Source organism: Polypterus senegalus, chromosome 6 (genome assembly GCF_016835505.1).
Source record: "Polypterus senegalus isolate Bchr_013 chromosome 6, ASM1683550v1, whole genome shotgun sequence".
Taxonomy (NCBI): Eukaryota; Metazoa; Chordata; class Cladistia; order Polypteriformes; family Polypteridae; genus Polypterus; species Polypterus senegalus.
The window spans coordinates 875,733-893,812 of NC_053159.1; the positions used below are offsets into that span (position 1 = coordinate 875,733).

Below are 18,080 nucleotides of genomic sequence, written 5' to 3' on the forward strand. Positions count from 1 at the left end.
GGCGCCATCCTGTTGCTTGCTGAATGGCATACAAGCTGAGAGTTGGAGCCTTGAATGGTGTGGATGATCTGAAAGTCATGCAGATGTGCGGCTTCTCATTCTGCGCCCGTTCGCAGCTCACAAACTCCAGAAAGTTCTGGAAGGGTCAGTGAGCTCAGCTTAACAGAGCTGCCGTGTCACAGCATGAGGGTCGCCACACAAACATAAAGCGAGTCTGCGAGATGAATTTCAAAGTAGAAATCCCGTCAGCGCGGCGTCCCAGAGAGTTCGCAGGTCACACACGCAGGCGGTATTTGTTGTCCTTTCGTCTTCCCTGTCTCTGCTGTGGACAGACGCCACGTAAGAGCCTTCCTCATCGACATGATATCACGCGACACTAAATCCATCAAAATGTTACGACTGACATTTCTTCAAGGCAGGAGTCCACTGCTGTTCAAACCTCTGTGATATAAAGACGTTAACTTTACTGAAGTCAGGGTGAAATTGTGTTAGCGTGTTATTGGGTATTTTGAATTTGTGAAGGAAAACAACACATTAATCAAACAGCCGATGAAAATACCGAGCTAACGTGTTCTTGATTGCGCTTGGCTCGCTCCATCTCTGGAGTACACGTTACTGCCGTTCCTTGTCCGAGATTTTCTTTATACAAAACCTGCAGAGCAAAAGGCAAACTTGCTAGAAAAAAGTGAGAAGCCCTAAACACATCACCTCCTTTACGGCGTCTGGCAGCACCCTGAAGTCACAGGAATCCTCTCCTCCACGTGAAGTCCACTGTCTTTGAATTTCAGTTAAACCTCATGGAGGACACCCACCATGAAATCAACGTGCTTTGTCAAAAGGCCGCCCACACTGGTGACTTCACACGGGTCACTCGAGTGGACCAGCAAGGCTGACAGCAGGATGAGTGACACTTTGGCACCTGTGCATTTCGTGAAACTGGTGACACTGGGGCACTGATCTTGGGCTCCTGCCCTTTAAAGAGTCACCAGCAGTGAAGAACTGGACTGGTGGCTCAAGGATGTCAGGGGTGACATTCAAGGTGAAAGAGGCTAAGCAGAAGAAAGCGTTTAAGGCGGCGAATCCCAAGGAGGCCCACCACCTACTGTACCCTCACACATGCAGGCTCAAGGTGGGCTCAGCATCCAGTGCTAGCCTGTTATAAAAACCAACCATCAATGATACGCAGTAAATAAGGGAGAACTCCAGAGGACAATTAGTTTACAGGGAGTTTTAAGAGGGTCTTCACAGAAACAATGAAAAGAACGCAGTTAAGAGAAGAAAAAACACGTCAAATAAAAATGGGATTATTTGAAAAAGAAATCGGTCAAGCAAGGGACAAGGGACACATAAGGAAACCCCTCTGAATGAAATATGAATAGTGCATTGAATATTCAAGATCTACTATACAGTATGATAACACACTAAGGTCTGTGCGTCCGGACCCTCCTTTGATCGGATTGGTCAGTTTGGCTTTGGTGATGTGACGACAGAGGAAGTGCGAGTGTGAGGCGCACAGGGAGGACTAAAAGTGTCGCCTCAAAAGTAACGACAGAGTCCGAGAAACAGGACTGAGGGGAAAAGGCGCCCAAGGTACACACAGGGCAAGAGACGTTCTGCTACCCGTCTTTGACAAGTGCCATGGCTACTTAATTGTGGTTTATTTTTAATTGTTGTGGGTCAGACGCACTAGAAATTTTTCACTACATTAATAAAATGAAAAATAAAACTGTGGAGTGAGCAAAAGAAATAAAGCTGATATTACAGTTGTTAATATCACCCATACTTCTAACTCCAGCAGTGGGCTGGCACCCTGCCCGGGGTTTGTTCCTGCCTTGCGTCCTGTGCTGGCTGGGATTGGCTTCAGATGACTGACTGACTGACTAACGCCAGCTGTTTTCTTTGCGTGTGTCTACATCTGAGGAGCTGCCATGATGAGTAAGCCACTCAGAGTAACACCCCAAGATGGTGGCCTGCAAGCCAACAGGTGGCTTCTGGGATGCACCCGGGAGGCCCACAGTGTTTGCTCAGCCACAGAGAAAGACTTACGTGAAGCGATAAGACACTCCAGCAGAACACTACTGCTAAGTCGAGAAGCTGTTTTCTGCGCCTTGTTCACTTTTCATGTACGTATAATACGGTAGTTTGTTCTGGGAATCACCTTGGGTGATAATAATAAAAATAATAAATTGGACTAGAGAGCGATCCACGAGCAGCGTGTACGGAGGTGCCAATGAGGCGAGTCGGTGCCCCCCGTGAGTTTCGTCGTATTCCTATTAGTCACTGGGCTCAGGTCAGGGCACTGGCCATTGCTGCTGTGTTTCAGGTGGATTTGCTTTTCCGAGCAGGTTAGGCGAGTCCCTCAGGATCACATGGCCTGTCAAAGTGGGCACTGGAGTTCTGGAAGTCAGTAGGGGAGAGTGGCAGCAGCGCTCCAGAATGGTGAAATGAAAGGAATATAAAAACAAGAAGGAAACAACACAGCAATTTGAAACCTCAGACAATTGAGAGGTTAGGTTAGGGTGTTATGGGAGTATTGTTTCAAAAAAAGAAAACCGCGATGCAAAATACCGAGCTAATGTTCTCTTGATTGCGTTTGACTCTCTCCATCTCTGGAGTGCAAGTTATTGCAGTTCCTTGTCCCAGATTTTCCTTATAAGAGACCTGCAGGTGCAAAGAAAGCCCGCCAGAAAGAAATGAGGTCTCCCTGACCAAATCAAACATTTTATTGGTACGAGTTTTGTAAATAAACAGTGACGTTTGACATTTTTTGTATCAATTTCAGTCCATTCATGTTAGACAAAGGTGAAGATCAGCGCCCTGAGCCCCCAAGAAGAAATCGGATTCTGATTGTACACACTTTTATAACGTCTCTGACTTGTGACCTGGCCAGGCCTCTTGACTACTTACCACACTTCAGGCGGTTTACGATGATGCAATTCTTACAGTCTCTTTATATTCACAGCACTTTATAGCACAAAGCTTTAACAGGTTAGGTGCATACGTTTAGCAAAAAGAGACAAAAATGCAGTTAAAGCTTAAAACAACAATGAAACATACAACCTAAAGTATTTCCCGACAGCATATCCATCAGCATCTGTCAGATACCGTATTGCCTTGAATTGATCATTGAGGAGGAAGGCAGAATCGAGCGGTCTTCGTATCTCACTTTAACTCCTGTGCCTTTTGTTTCAAATCATTCTTTCCATATTTAATTACATTTCCCTGTAATACACTTTACTCTTCATGAAATAACGCTGGCTCAGAGTGTGCCACCTACAGCATCAAGGCACATACAGGACATTTACATTCTGTATATTGTGAAAGTGGGACGGGTAACAACTCATCTGTTACGCTTGTTAATGTCCCCCGGGCCACTAGAGCGGACTGGGGGTTACATTCACAGACAGTCTGGCCCTCCCCAGTCTCACACAGTGGCACGAGAAGTCTGCAGGGAAACTTAGTGATGCTAGGGGTCCTCCTCAGGGGTCCCTGCAGACCTTTGACTGCCAGCTGGGTAACCCAGAGACGTCTGTGCAGGCCCATCTGGATGGGCTCCCTGATCCAGGCTTAAAAAGCCCCTGTAATTAGTACACAGGGGGCCTTGGACAAGGAAAGGAGGTCACAGGTGAACTGTTAAGTCAGGGGTAGACAGGAGGGCCAGAAAGCTAAGGTTGTTGTTACTTTTAAGCCCCAATGTGTTTATGGGATATTTGGTTTGACTGTTCACCTGCTTTGATAATAAAACTCTTTTCTTTTGAGCGCCCCCTACAGTCCACAATATATACGGTATGTATATAGCTAGTGTACTGTGCAGATTGTACGTGATAGGTTTACACTGACTATGTCATCTGCATGTCGCCCACCCATGTGTGCAGTACTGTACTGTACTGTACGTCATTTTCATGTTTCAATTATTTCTCTACACTCACTCTCCTCCCTCCTATGCACCAATGTATGTCTCCATTCCTTTATGTAAATGCTGAGATGTATAAAAGATTGAATGATCTTATCTATATTTATTTTATTTATCTTACCTCTTTGCAGACACGTACAACGTCGGTTTTCTTACACAGACCACCAGAAGGACCATCGTTTCCATTAATATTAGTTCCACACATCGTGGTCACAAGTGCATATGAGGGACACCACGTTTTACAAGGATCACACAATACAGAACACAAATGGTTACACATGCAGTTTGAAAAGGAGAAGGATCAGAAAATCAAAAACTAACGATTATAAAGAAGGCCACGACAAGTTTAACCGCAGTCTACGCTAAATAAAATGAAGATGACACATGAAAACAGAGCGTCCTTAACTTGAATCACTATACCTGATGTGTACTTTAAGTTCTGCCTTATTTTCCGACATGATTTCTGGCTATTTTGAGTATGTGTTTAATTACAGGCTGAAAGGTGGATGGGTACACTAAACTCTAGGAGAGCCAATTTTCAGATTAGTTTTAATTCACGGTTATAAATGTGATCTGATCGAGATAAAATTGTAAAATATTTGCCCACAGATCCATCATTGTAAGCAGATGGCTACAAATTGTTATGTCTTTAACAACAAGGTGTATTATGGTCTGCGGTGGGCTGGCGCCCTGCCCGGGGTTTGTTCCTGCCTTGTGCCCCATGTTAGCTGGGATTGTCTCCAGCAGACCCCCAGGACCCTGTGTTAGGATAAAGCGGGTGGGATAATGACTGACTGACTGGATTATGGTAAAGAACTGAAGATTTAAGAAACTCCTATGCGGATTCATTGTGTTACTGTTAGCACTTCTTACTTCTTTATGAAGTCAAGTAAAAATGATCTGTCTGATAAGGAGGAGCACCTGGGTATCCACTGGGTATCCACTGGGTATCCATGGGCACAAACCATCCAGGGCCTGCTGAGCTGTCAGTACAAGCCAGCAGAATTTACTTAGCTGTGAAGTGAAGCAGGTCAGAGAGACTAAAATCCTGATCTGACCTGTGGAATCCTCGTCTAATGGATCCTTTACTTTTGGTCTCAGTATACTGCCGTTTCATGCTCCTCTGAAAATGATTTAAATAAAAATGGACTTTGCTACTCTTCCAAAGCCAGGACGGGTGGCATCTTCTGTTGACGATCATAGAAGGATGTCACTTAGTTCATACCAGTCAAAACAAAACAACATACAAAGGGGGGTGAGCTGGGGTGTCTAGGGGGTAGCACTGGGATTGTTACTATTGACAAGTATTGAAGGGTTTGTTAAATACTTTCTAGAATGTGAAGGAAGAAAGGGCAGAGAAAGGGGATTTGTGTTATCGGAGTTGAGCAAAAAGGGTGCCACTACCAAGCTGATGTTCTTCTGCGTTTCCTTGACACGCTTCACCTCAGGCAGATCAGGGATTGCTGTTCCTGTCCCAATGGGTTCCTTGTATTGAATCTATGAAGCCATTATGATGAAGAACAGAGGGACAAATGATAAGCAGAAGCAGCCACGCAAATATTAGCTCCACACAGTTGACACAAGAGTCAGACACACTGCCATTTTCCTCAGTGTTTCACATTTGGAACACATTTTAATGGCTTTCAATGTACACTGAATAAAAATGGCATGCCAAACCTAAGAACGGGAGTAGGAGGAGGGCGTGAGGAGGAGTATGGGACTGGGAATGGGTTGGAGGGATTGATTTTCAAGCCACAGCATACACATGCTTTCTGTATCTTCTTAACGAGGCCATTATTGGCAATTCATACATTAGCTCTGTTTAAGCAGCAAAATTGCAAAAGCCACGTGACTGACCAGCTACTGAGTACTGGGCCTACTAATCTGGGTTATCAGTCAAAACTCAATTCTTGAACTGAATTAAGTCAGGCAAGTCAATAAAAGTTCAATAATCATTATTATACATCATCAAGGGATGTTTAATGCTTCAGGTTATTTTTCTACATCCTACTCTGAATTATAAAAAATAGAAAAAGTGAGCAAGTGGCTGACAAGAAGAATAGAAACCCCTCAGAAAACAAAGTCAAAGGTTCACTAGAAAGATGACTTTCCTTGATCCGAAACTCTTTTGTTCTCATACAAGGTTGGTTGCCTTGTGTAAATTCTAAGCTTAACGTGTTCCCTGGATTCCAAAGAGATGAAAGTATTGAAAGTATGAGTGTGGAGGGTGGAAGTGAGCGGTCGTAATATAAGCAGAGGTAAAGAGGCCATCAGCCCACATGAAACAGACTGAAGGTCCAAACGCTGTCAGATGTGGGGAAGTGACTGTGTTTTATTACGGAGGACCACCAGAAGATGTACACCCACATCTGGAAATGGTGCTCTGTGGGATTTGCTCAGCCTAGAGTGATGCTAAGACGTGGTGGACCCCAGAGGACAACCTATGGAGTATCCAGAAGCAGATCTCGAGGGGCCGATGTATGTTCAGAGAGCGCGCCTGTTTATTGCAAAACATTTTCTGCATGTAAAAAGTGAGCAACACACTATATGGGACTGGTTACTTTTAAAATTTCAGAGCACAAAATAATTGTTAAGAGCTAAAATTGAATTTGGTAAAGTAAATAATTCACTGAAACAAAAAAGGAAAATCAAATTATTTAAGAAAAAACGTGTTATGTGCCCCAGCCTGGCATTTCTGTTACACGAAACAAGAATAGTAGGCCCGTAGGAGCGACTGTGCATAGACATTTTTTTTTCTAGTACCTTACATGGTGAACACAGACAGCAAGTGGAGAGTTAAAAACAGACACACACCGTTTAGCCACTTTCACAATTTAGCTGACGGATTTTGTGTTAAAGAGTTAAGAAGAGGACAGGGAATCGATTAGGGAGAAGGAAGGGCTGTGTGGAGATGGAACTGAAATTCCAAGGTACCGTGCTGATCGCCTGCTGAGTCCTCTTAACCCTTTCCATCTCTGGAGTTTCTTTAATCGAAGTTCCTCTTCCCAACTCCTCTTTGTATAATATCTTGAATATATGTAGAAGCAAGACAGGAGTATTAAGAAATGACCTTGCATAACCAAAAAAAAAAAAAAAATTTGCTGTTTGGAATGAAAAAGGTTCCTGTTACAATTGTTAGAGATGAAATTATCCTTAATAGTACATTATTTGGACAAATTTTAATGGGGATCAGTTGGAAAGTCAGACCTTGATTATCACCCACACACACATCCCTAGCTCACAAGCCCCTTCTTATTTGTATTTGTATTTGGTGGAGCTACAAGCATAGTGGCGACCTTCAGGTGCTCACCCGAGATGTGTCTGAAATGCTAGGAGAAGGAGAGTTAAGAATCCGTGTTGGGCTGAATGGGCTGCTCAGCTCACAAATCTGTTCTTTGGCCTTCAGTCCGAGTTTCATTCTGTTCACGTCTCTAGACCTCTGGATGCTGGAGAGGCCCTGGCAGGCTAGCATGTGACCTCACAATTTTAGAAACACTAACTGAATAGGACCTGGTAACTAAGGATGGGTGACTGGCTTGTGAATCTTACTCTTTCAATATGGGATTAGTAGAAAACATCAGGTACTTGGGCAAGAAATGCACAGTACAAGACATTTCTGTGTTAAATGAAGGAATATGAAACTGTGACACATATTTATCAAATCACACAGTACATCAGAGGAGGTTAGCTACCAAACATTTTAATTTGAGCTTCATTAACTCTTGGGTAATAAAAAAGTAATAACTTCTACCACGCAAGTGTGAGTATTAAAATGGGTTAGCGGATCAAAGAAAAGCTGGGACAAAAACGGAGGTCTAAAACAAGAAATAAAAGTACCGAGCTGAAATTCTTTTGGTTTTCTTTTACACGCAGAATTTCGGGCGTGTCATTAACCACTGATACTTTCCCTTTAATGTTTTTAAGGTCAGCCTGGTACTGTTGCTACAGAAAGAAAGAAGGAGCAAAAAAAGGTTAAAATGCTTCAAATGAGAAAAAAATAATAAAAAAAAAAAAAAAAAACTGTTCAGGTGAATTTAACAAAAAATTTCTCTTGGCATCGTTGAATCGCCCCACTTGTTTTGACCTGTAGGTGGCGTTACAAAGGCAGGTGTGATTATTGCCCTTTGCCTGGTTTTTTATATATATATATATAGATTTATTTCCAGAATTTGTGCTGTGCTCTTTTCTGTATAAAACACTGACATGCTGTCTATTCACATTAAGAACAACACATCAACACGTCAAGTGAGGTTACGTTCTGAACCCTTCTAACGGAGTTGAGTTTGCACACTTGATCTGCTCATTTAACAAATACAATTGATAAAATAAAGTTCACTCCTTGACTTACTGTGCTAAAGTTCTTCTGATTTTCGCGCACTCTCTGCATCTCAGGGGTATCCAACACTGGGACGTAGTGAGACATGGTTCTTTCTGCTTCTTCTTTATATTTTTTCTGCCCAGAAAATATGAAAAGGAGGTTTAAGGCAATTTGAAAATGCAACCATCCATCCATCTTCAAACGTGCCTATTCAGCTCACAGTCACTGCAACTAGAGCCTGTCCCACATCAGTGACCAACTAAGGACTAAATACCAGTCCACGTTAATGAACACACCCACCATCACCAGCTGTGCCAATTTGATTTGCTAATCAATATCCAACCAAAGTACAACATTGTAAACCAGAAAAGAAACTCCATACCAACACACAGGGACAACTTGGAGACTCCAAAAAGACACTTCCTGGGCAGGGGTTTGATCCCAAGATTCCACAGCTGTGAGTCCCAATTTTACACCCAATCAAAAGTCTACTCCGCTGCATACTTAGCCTCATTAAAACTGTCAGTGCCACCTGGGTAGGTGAAAGTCCAGGCTGAGACGTTAGGGTAAGACTTCCACCATCACAGCTCTGCACACATTTAATGACCCTCATGTGACGGTTTTCACATCATTTGCCATTTATTTAGTAAGTGTAACTTTATTGGAATGATAACAGCATCAAAAGTGCAAGCCGTGAGCACAAATTGTATAACGATGTGGAGTTAGGTTAGGTTAGGTATTCACAAAAGGCAACTTTCTTTTGCCTAATTATCCAATATTAAGGCAGTGAGAAGGCAGAGCCAATCCCTACACTTACGGTTTTAAGGCAAGAAGTTAGCCAAATGACAAGAGTCTAAAAAGGAGGCAAGCACTGTGACTGCACACATTTCAGGCAGATCGATACAGGGGCATTGTCATATATTTCCATGGGTTACCTCAAATTCCACAACATACGTAATTTCGCTTTGCTCTTAAAATGGCCATACCTGGCTTACAATATTCTTGACTTGCTGAGCGTGGATGATTTCAGGGGTGTCCGTTACAGTGGTGTAACTGGCCCGGTCCATCTCGGCAGACTGCTTATATTTGGACTGAGAGACACAAGACAAGACCTCATGAATATTACACATGAACAATACACACATGGACGAAGAAGGCTGCGTCCTTTCCTACTGACCTGGCTCAGAATGTCTGTGGCGTTTCTCGCTCTCATGAAGTCAGGTGTGTCCGTGGCTAATGCTAGCATACCTTTCCCTTTGACCTCCTGCTCCAAAGACTTTTTGTACTCCCTCTGTTGAGGACCAAAAGCTGCTGTTTTAATTATTGTTTAAAAAGAAATCTTGCATATAAAAACACAGACACAGAAAACAACACAGTTAACAAAAGCCCGAAAGGAATAAACTGTGCTTAATTGAATTGAATGAATCATATCAAGTGAATAATGAAATGAAATAGAAGGTAAAGGTTTGGAAACAGCATTTATCAGAATTCACTTTACTCCAGGATGACCTTTATGTCATTTTTACCTACTTCTGCCATCCCACCATGGCAATGCCAATGCGGACCACTGGGCGGGCTGGACAGTTAAAAGCAAAGCCCACTCTGCATTCCTGTTGCCCTGTTTTTGTGCACCAGCAGAAAACCCTTCAGTTTGGTGAACTGAAAGCAGACCTTGGCCAGATGTCTCCAAATACACGACTAAGACCACTTAACAAAGACACAAAGACAGAAGTGTCACATGTGAATGTTATTTTAAACCTTTATAACAAAGGCTCTCCTAACAGCTTATTTCTAGGGATGAAGTGATTAAGGGTGGAAGTCGCAGGGCTGTTTTAGTTACTGAAATTACCAGTTTGCTTCTGCTTGAAGCGGAGGGGAAATCATCCTGATGTTTCTCAATACTCCGTCACACCTACTTCTACAGAAACGCAGATGATACCTCTTTAATGTTTTTAAGTAATAACCTGAAGCTTAATTAACTAGGGATGGATCAGAAAATGTCCACCTTCTGCCCAGACACAAACGCACCATCCTTTACTTGATCTGAATTAAACTCAAACAACAGCCTGACCATTACTGGCATGAACTCAAACCACTTGGCTGAACTGTAAATTCCCCTCCTTTCACTTTCTGCTGTCTTGAGCAGCCCCATGGCCATAGTTCTTGTGTCATTTGCACTCCCTCTCCTTGGCCTTGTCTGCACAATCCCACCTTTAGCTCCGCATACCCAAATCAGCTCTGCCTGTTTCTCCTCGATTCTCCATTATCACCGTCACAGAAAGATCCTGGTTTGACAAGGGGGGCGGATGGAGGAACCCAACTGATAATTTAGGGAGTTTTAAACCATTTGTTATGAACTCCTTTTGAAGGCAGCACAGTAACCCTATCAGTAGGGTGGTCTCAAGGGTCCTATTCAGTAGAAGACCTGCTGCCAATGAAGAGACGAATGGCACTTTTTAACAACAACCTCATTAATCCAAGTCCAAACCAGGCCCGGCTCCGAGGTTACAGGCTTAGGTCAATCGGTTAATTAGGCGAGTGTATTCCCTGGATAAGAGATAGCCGGCATAGCAGCCCAAACAAAAAGTGTGAAAGTGAATTTAAAGGCAACTGGCTGACAGTTTATGAAACGTAAATCACTAAAATATAAGTAAGAATCAGGGTGAAATAAACTTTGAGTTAAGGACTCCTAAAGCAATTAAGCAGATGGCTGCGTATGTCGCACATGAATGTGTTTCCAAACTTTTGCCAGAATTCAGCAGGAGTTTTAAGGATTGCATTATGTGAATGAAACCATCATGGGCCATGACTCGCCAAGTATTACTACTCCTTACCAAATACACCAAATGTTTATTATGACATCATGTCAGTTAAAAAAGGAAGAAAAACAAAAAGGCTCGGGTGTTAGATGACACAAATCAAAGTGTTCAAGTTGTTAAAATGGCTTCTCGATCCTGGGCAGGGGAAGGGGCGCAGCTACTAATCTGAACACAGGAATGGAAAGTTAAAGGGAAAGAAAAAGCTGGTTAAAGGGAAGTCCATGCAGAGCTGGGACGTTTAGTTGGAGGCACACAAATTGCTTTGGATGGCATGTTATGATCATGACGAAGCTGAAGGTTCCACCCGAGATGATCTTGGACTCCTACCTCATTTAAGATCTGAGTAGCATTCTTTGCCCTCAGAAGCTCAGGAGTTTCCTCTAGCACTGTTAACCCTTTACCCCTGATGCCTTCCTCTAGATCCTTCCTGTACTCTTTCTAAGGGACGAAGAAAAACAAGAAGACTGCAGAGATACAACACAGACAAACAAACATTTCTTTTCCTTTTTTGGATGTTCTCAAAAAAGTCAAAAGCAGGAGGATTATGTCAGACTTGACAGAATGTTGCACAAAAATCCATAAACATTAGTTAAGGGTTTTTGGCTCACGACAGAATAAGTTGGATGGGAAACTTGCTAGAACACGTAACACACAGCGGGACACTCTGATTGAGCGAGACACAAAGGGGACAGACGATTATCAGGCGCTCCGCATGCAGACTACACAAAAGCTGCTGGGCACTGGACTCAGAATACAAAGGATGGGGATGGAAAGCAGTCTGTTAAATATGTCCGTTATGATCATGTGATTAACTAAAACACAGCCATTAGTCTGATTATGTGAGACTGTCCTGGGAACAGTCGGTGTAATCGTCGTTACCTCACATGCTATTTTGGTGGCATATCTGACATGTAACAGTGCAGGTGTGACCTCCAAACCTGACAGGTTTCTGCCTTTAATGGACTCTTCAAAGTCCTTCCTATACGTTTTCTATCAGCAGTAAAAAGAAAAAGGAATGGGTTTGCACTGAAAGTTCAACATCCTGTATTGCACAACAGAGCTTTTGATGGATTCAGGACACAAACAGTTACAAAAAGGACACATTGCTTTCTTCCGTAAAAAATGTTAATGGCACAATAAAGGGGAGGATTCTTTTTTACCATCCAGCTATTTAAAAAGCTTGAAGCTTCACTACTCAGCAGAACAGATAAATCCTTCACAAGTTGCTCTACATGTTTGAGAAATTCATCTCATTTCAACGAAACCAACTGAACTTGATGTCCTCACAATTTGGCATTGCACACAAATCTTTGCCGAAATGAATGACAGCTCAGAGTCCCTCATTGTGTGCGACACAGAGACTTCAACAAACACTGCATGGCCATCTTTTGAGAACAGACATCAAATCTCTGATCCCCTGCCTTGTCCACTTTGCCGTATTTCTTTCCACATTGCGTGTTCATCCCTTTCCACGTGTAACACACTCTGCTCCAAATTCACCCGAACTTAACAAGGTGCTCACCACCGGCGTTTTCAGATTCCTCGTGTCAGAACAGTAAAACGCCCCGATACCCTGCATACATCCCTCTCTGAGGGGACTGAGCCTTCCTTGTCTCCACTTCTCTCTCAGACCAGGGCACGCTGTCTGGCTCGCTTCTGCCTGACTATCTCAAGTTGACTATTAACTCTGTTGTATCATGAGTGTGAATGTGATACACCGTACTTTAAAATGAGAACTGACAGCATAGCACAGGCTGATTATTTGTGTCTACCCTTAACATAAAACGTCACAACACTCTCAGCAGCAGCACCGAACCACCAGAATGACCCCGGCTGTGAAGTGAGGAGCGTTCAAATGCTTCACGAATGAGCTCATCTTACGCTTCACACTGCACCGTCTATTGTGTCCAATGCTCCTTTCTCCACTCGTGACTTTCTTTCTGTACTTCACACACAATTTAAGTCTTATAGACTGACAGCATGTCCTGAGGTAGTAACGTCAACAGAGAAGTTTCTTTCACGTAGTCAACAGTTAAGCTAGCGTGCATGTGTGTCCTTGGGAAATGAAATGAAACCAGGATAATGCGCAAACTCATTTTCAAATTTTGTTGGATTAACGAGGGTTGAAATAAATGAATTGTATTTTTTTGATTAGAATTTCCTCTGCTGTACACACGATTACAAGTCACAATGGACATCTGCAGTAACGTAGACAGTCAAGCAGAGGCAAGTACAGTTTATGGCCTCCTTACACCGCAGACGCATCCTGAGATCCTGCCACTCAACTGTTTGTTCTCAGTAGCAGCTTAGGGAGCTCCAGAAGACCAAACAAGCTCATTAAAATCCTTTGTATGTCCAAACATCTTTAAATCGAATTAAACAACATCAATCATCAAGTTTATCTTGTGCATGTAGAACAACATCTGAAAGAACTGAACAATACGCCTATTAAAAGGGGGAGTATAACCATTTTAAACTGATGGATGTTAAAATAAATCACCCCGTACATGTAACTGCAAGTTTAATTCTCTTGAAAAAAACAAATAACTGAGCAAAACAAAAAAGCATTCTACTAACAAAGCATACGTCAATTTATAAAATGTAAAAGCAACCACTGAGAGTGAGCTCCAGAGCAAAAAGACAAGACTTGGGGAAGCAGAATGGAAGCAGACATCAAGTTTTCTCCAGTGAAGACAAACATTGAGAACAACAACAGAGCATTTGCTGCTGAAATAATAAAATTCATTTGTAAAACTCCCACTTCTCACGTAGTGAACTCAAGATGTACCTGCAGCTTACACGTTGCCAAGTCTCAATTTGCTGGATCACATTTTGTAGCTTTCAAAACGTTTACTGTTTGATGGAGCATATTTCCCATAAAGACAGTATAACATTCATAACCTTATTTCCAAATGCAGACGTCGGCACAATGATGTAGACACCAGCTGGCTACAAGGCCTCACCTCGCTCTGCAGATGCTGCGCCTCCTTAGCCGTGATATAGGTTGGGGTCTCAAAGTCCAACATGGGCTTTCCTCTTTCCTTCTCATACTTCTCCTTGTACTTCACCTGGTAACATAAAAAAGAATATTTGAAAATGTCCTGGCGAACAGAAAGCAGCGTCTTCACATGTGACGTAGCCCGAGATCTGACTAGAACTATCCAACTGTATACGTTTAAAAACCACTGGATGTTATCAACATTACTTTTGCTTCTACTGCTGTAATGCAATGTAGAAACACCAACAGATCACGCTCCACTTCTCGTTTATTCCTTTCCCTATTTTAAGTGTCTTATTTATTTTGATCAGACTAACTGGTTAATGTGGCTGCTGTTTATTTCTATAATGACTGAATTTGTATGTTTGGCTCCCTTACTCTGCGCCTATCACCTCTGCTCTCACTTTTGCATAAAAACTGAGGTTTGTCTCAGCATCACACGACACATGTAGGCTCCACTGGAAATGTCCTTGCTTTCATTACGCTAACTGAAATCTAGTGTTTTGCAAATTGTTTTCTTAAATTACGACAGTCTACATATGCCAGTGGTAAAGCACTGCCAACTACACAATTTGGACATATTGTTCATATAAACTGAGTGACTTATTACAGTTACTTCTAAATATTTTCCCTAAATATAAAGTACATCCGCTGTTCAATGGCTACATCAAGAGGTTAATTCAATGACAATGCATATGCTGTGGTAGGCCAAAAGACTGCATTCTGGGTTGCAGGTCTCTGCCACCTAGAAGGCAGCCTGGGGCTTGAGGAGGGGTCTTCCAGTAGCCACTTGTCTCTCTGTCACACTTACTTGACTCTGGAGCTCTGAAGCCTCCTTAAGATGAATCTGTTCAGGAGTGTCGGGTACCAAGTGGTAGTGACCTTTACTCTCCTCAAACTTCTTCTTATACCGATACTGAGGGGAAATTCCCAAAAGTCACCTCAATCAAAACATGTCAGTGCTATATGCTTCCACATTATGAATTCTGCGACAATGCCAGAAAAATCGCTTTTTTAAAAACACAACAAAAGACTTCAACAAGGAAGTTTATGAAAACATTTATGAAAACTGTCATTAGAAAAAAAAAATCATAGAATCTAAAGAATGTCAAAAGAAACAAAATGACCAGAAGGTGATATTCACATATACAGTAAGTACGAAAAAGGATTGGATATCATTCTTCATAATCTTGGATTAGTGGATGACAGTGGTCCAAAACAGCGTTTCTGCCCAACACACACTTTGGCCATTTTCAGGATCTGATTGTTACAATAACACACACACACACACACACAGACTGAATTAGTCAGACCGATATACCAAAGCAGTTGTGTCCGACTCTGCATTCAGCATTGAGTAAGGACACATCAGAGCAAATCTGTGAATGCTGCAGACACCGTGCTAGTTCAGCAGCAGGGCTTATCACCACTAGCTGTAAGACTGCTTGGAGTGGGTGATTCCAGGGGTTTAGTCGATCCCTTTCCCCTCAGCAGTCTGCACAGTTTGATGCATGTGAGGATCCCTGCAATCACTTCTGGCTCTGCTCATAGTCCCGTCTGCTCAGGCCTGAAAGCCATATAAAGGCCAGCGCTACCTATTTTTGACAGTCTGACCTATGAATTCGCACCTGCAAAGATGTCTTCTAAAAATCATTGTGGATTGTTGCAACCTTGTGCTTTGTTTCCACAGTATATGTGGATTACTCGCTGGCACCCCACGTTCATCATTTACAATATTTTCTTTGGTTTACGAGGACAACCAAATTCATGATCCATGTGATTACACTGATGAGTGTAATGCAAATCTCTGCCTTTGATCTGTTAGACTAAGGTGGAAGACTTTGACAAAGTCAGGAAACAAATCTGTCCAGCTGTTGTGGGGACGGCTATAGAATGGATCCGCTTAACAAAAGCCTTTGGTCCTTTAGCAGTCACAGGATTTATGGGAATGTATCAAACTGATTTGTCATACTGTACATATTTCATATACTATAAAGTCACAACATCCCTTCCAGATTTCTCTGTCCTGTGTATTTCCTACAGCCATCTCCACATCATAATCAAAGTACTAATAATTCATCTCCAGTGCATTTTAAAGTTTTATCAAAATGATATTAAGCTCATTTGTTAAACTAAATTGGTGTGTCATTTTGAAGTAAAGCACAACAACACGACGTCCACTCATTTCATTTCAAACAGAGTCGTGGGAGAACCAAGACCTCCCTTGGCAGTACCAGACATAAGGCAGAAACTGACCCTGAGTGATGTGTCGGTTTATTAAAGTGGGCCCACTTTCACACAAATCACATCTACCACCAGGAAGTGGAGTTCATATCAAAAGTACACACATGCCAGCTACCCGCCCGGCCACAAAGGCAACATGCCCCACTGTCCTGACAAATGTGAAGGCGGTCCAAAATATCACCAAAAAGGCCAAATAACTGATGACAGTTTCGTTTTCATGAAAGCAGGATGAATATTTCTTCAAAGCAAGATAATAAAAACAAAGAAAATTAGACAAAAAAGTTAAAAATGTTAAGAATATATGAGTAAAAAGATTAAAAAAGTCATGAAAGTAGTAGAGATAGGAGTGTAAAAAGCTGGCACTGGTTAGTTTTTTTATATAAGGAAAAAGGCAAAAAAAAAAAAAGAAACTGAAGAGAAGAGGGCGTCTAAAATCAGTCATCGAGAAAACTAAATAATGAATTAAAAAATGAAGATGGTGGTGGAGCACTGCTTAGGTCAAGGGTGAGGAGGGTGAAGGTCACTACCATATCAGGTATAGCATGTGTTACTGAAAAGCATGATTTGAAAAGAAGAGATAAGAAAAGAAAAGGAAAGAAAAGCTAGAGTGGAGCTGAGCTGGAATGTGGCACACAAGACGATGTGCACGTCAATGGGAAGGGAGGACAAAGTTCACTCATTTTCTCACATCACTCGCAAGCTTGCTGGTGGTTAGGCCATGCTGCATGGCAAGCGACTCTGACATGTCCGTCACAGGCTTGTGAATCTTCTTCAGATCTTCTTTGTATTTAACCTGCAGAAAAAGGAATATTGCAATGAATTGCTGGATTTGTTTTTACATGGGATGAGATTTAGTAATAAAGTTTGTAAATTCCAGAACATCTCAATAAAACGAATGCAAATGTGAAAGAAACATTTTGGTGTGACAGCCATAGATTTAACAATAATAATAAATAAAAATCGGGAGAGGTCTCCCCTGAACTTCCTTGTATACTCAGATATGGGGATGGATATTTGAGGAGTAAACCTCAAGACGATGATAATATTTTGTACATCAAAGAACCAACAACAACAAATCAAATCAAATTAATAACATATTGAACAATTATTATAAAAGTAAAATTGAATAAATTGGACTCTGCAGCTGCATGAACAAAAGGTAAAGTACCACTTCCAGTTAGCAGAAACAGCCCAAAAGTTGATCGAAATTTACGTTTTGTACCTCATACTTGTATGCAAAATTTTGTTGACTGAAGTGAAAGCGTCCTCAAGTTATTGCATTTACACAGACACACAGACATAATTCCAAAAACGGTATTTTCAGACTCAGGGAGGTCTAAAACGTCGAGATTCATCAAAATCTTGAAATGGAATTGATTATAATACTCTCCCAATACTTTGTATACGAGAAAGTAAAAAGACTTCATTTAATAAAGAAAGGGAAGAAGTTATAGCAGTGATAGCCCAATCATTAGCTTCAAATATATGTTGGCATCCTTATCTCACCCAAACCTAAATAAATGACTGTACTGTAGTTTAGTACACTCAAAAAGCTGATGCTTGCAAGCAGCCCATTAAATCGCTCCGTACAGCATGTGTGCCATCTGCAATTCTCATGTAATGGAATCGTTTCATGTTTGTCTGTCGTAAAGAAAATGCTCAGAGGTCCACAACACCAAGACTGCATTTTCCTGTGACAGTGGTAACTATAATTTGATGAACATTTTAGGAAGTTTTAATGTAATATGGATCCTAATATGTGGCTTAACGGATAAGGAGTGAGGGGTT

The 18,080-nt window shown here is 41.9% G+C and overlaps 1 protein-coding gene across 23 annotated transcripts in view; it reads right to left on the reverse strand.

The window, feature by feature from the left end:
* neb (nebulin) overlaps window positions 1-18,080 on the reverse strand; it is a 162,125-nt gene that overhangs the window by 9,095 nt on the left and 134,950 nt on the right. For 7 of the 23 annotated variants that reach the window (XM_039755193.1, XM_039755183.1, XM_039755201.1 and 4 more), the window contains 13 exons: window positions 16,981-17,085; window positions 14,860-14,964; window positions 14,014-14,118; window positions 11,930-12,040; window positions 11,378-11,488; window positions 9,409-9,522; window positions 9,218-9,322; window positions 8,262-8,366; window positions 7,751-7,855; window positions 6,848-6,940; window positions 5,318-5,410; window positions 2,569-2,661; window positions 560-652 (listed from right to left, as the gene is read on the reverse strand). In XM_039755193.1, coding sequence (XP_039611127.1) covers window positions 560-652; window positions 2,569-2,661; window positions 5,318-5,410; window positions 6,848-6,940; window positions 7,751-7,855; window positions 8,262-8,366; window positions 9,218-9,322; window positions 9,409-9,522; window positions 11,378-11,488; window positions 11,930-12,040; window positions 14,014-14,118; window positions 14,860-14,964; window positions 16,981-17,085 — 1,338 coding nt within the window. The remainder of the gene's footprint in view (window positions 1-559; window positions 653-2,568; window positions 2,662-5,317; window positions 5,411-6,847; window positions 6,941-7,750; window positions 7,856-8,261; window positions 8,367-9,217; window positions 9,323-9,408; window positions 9,523-11,377; window positions 11,489-11,929; window positions 12,041-14,013; window positions 14,119-14,859; window positions 14,965-16,980; window positions 17,086-18,080) is intronic. The other 16 variants (XM_039755191.1, XM_039755186.1, XM_039755204.1 and 13 more) reach the window with 9 other exon arrangements.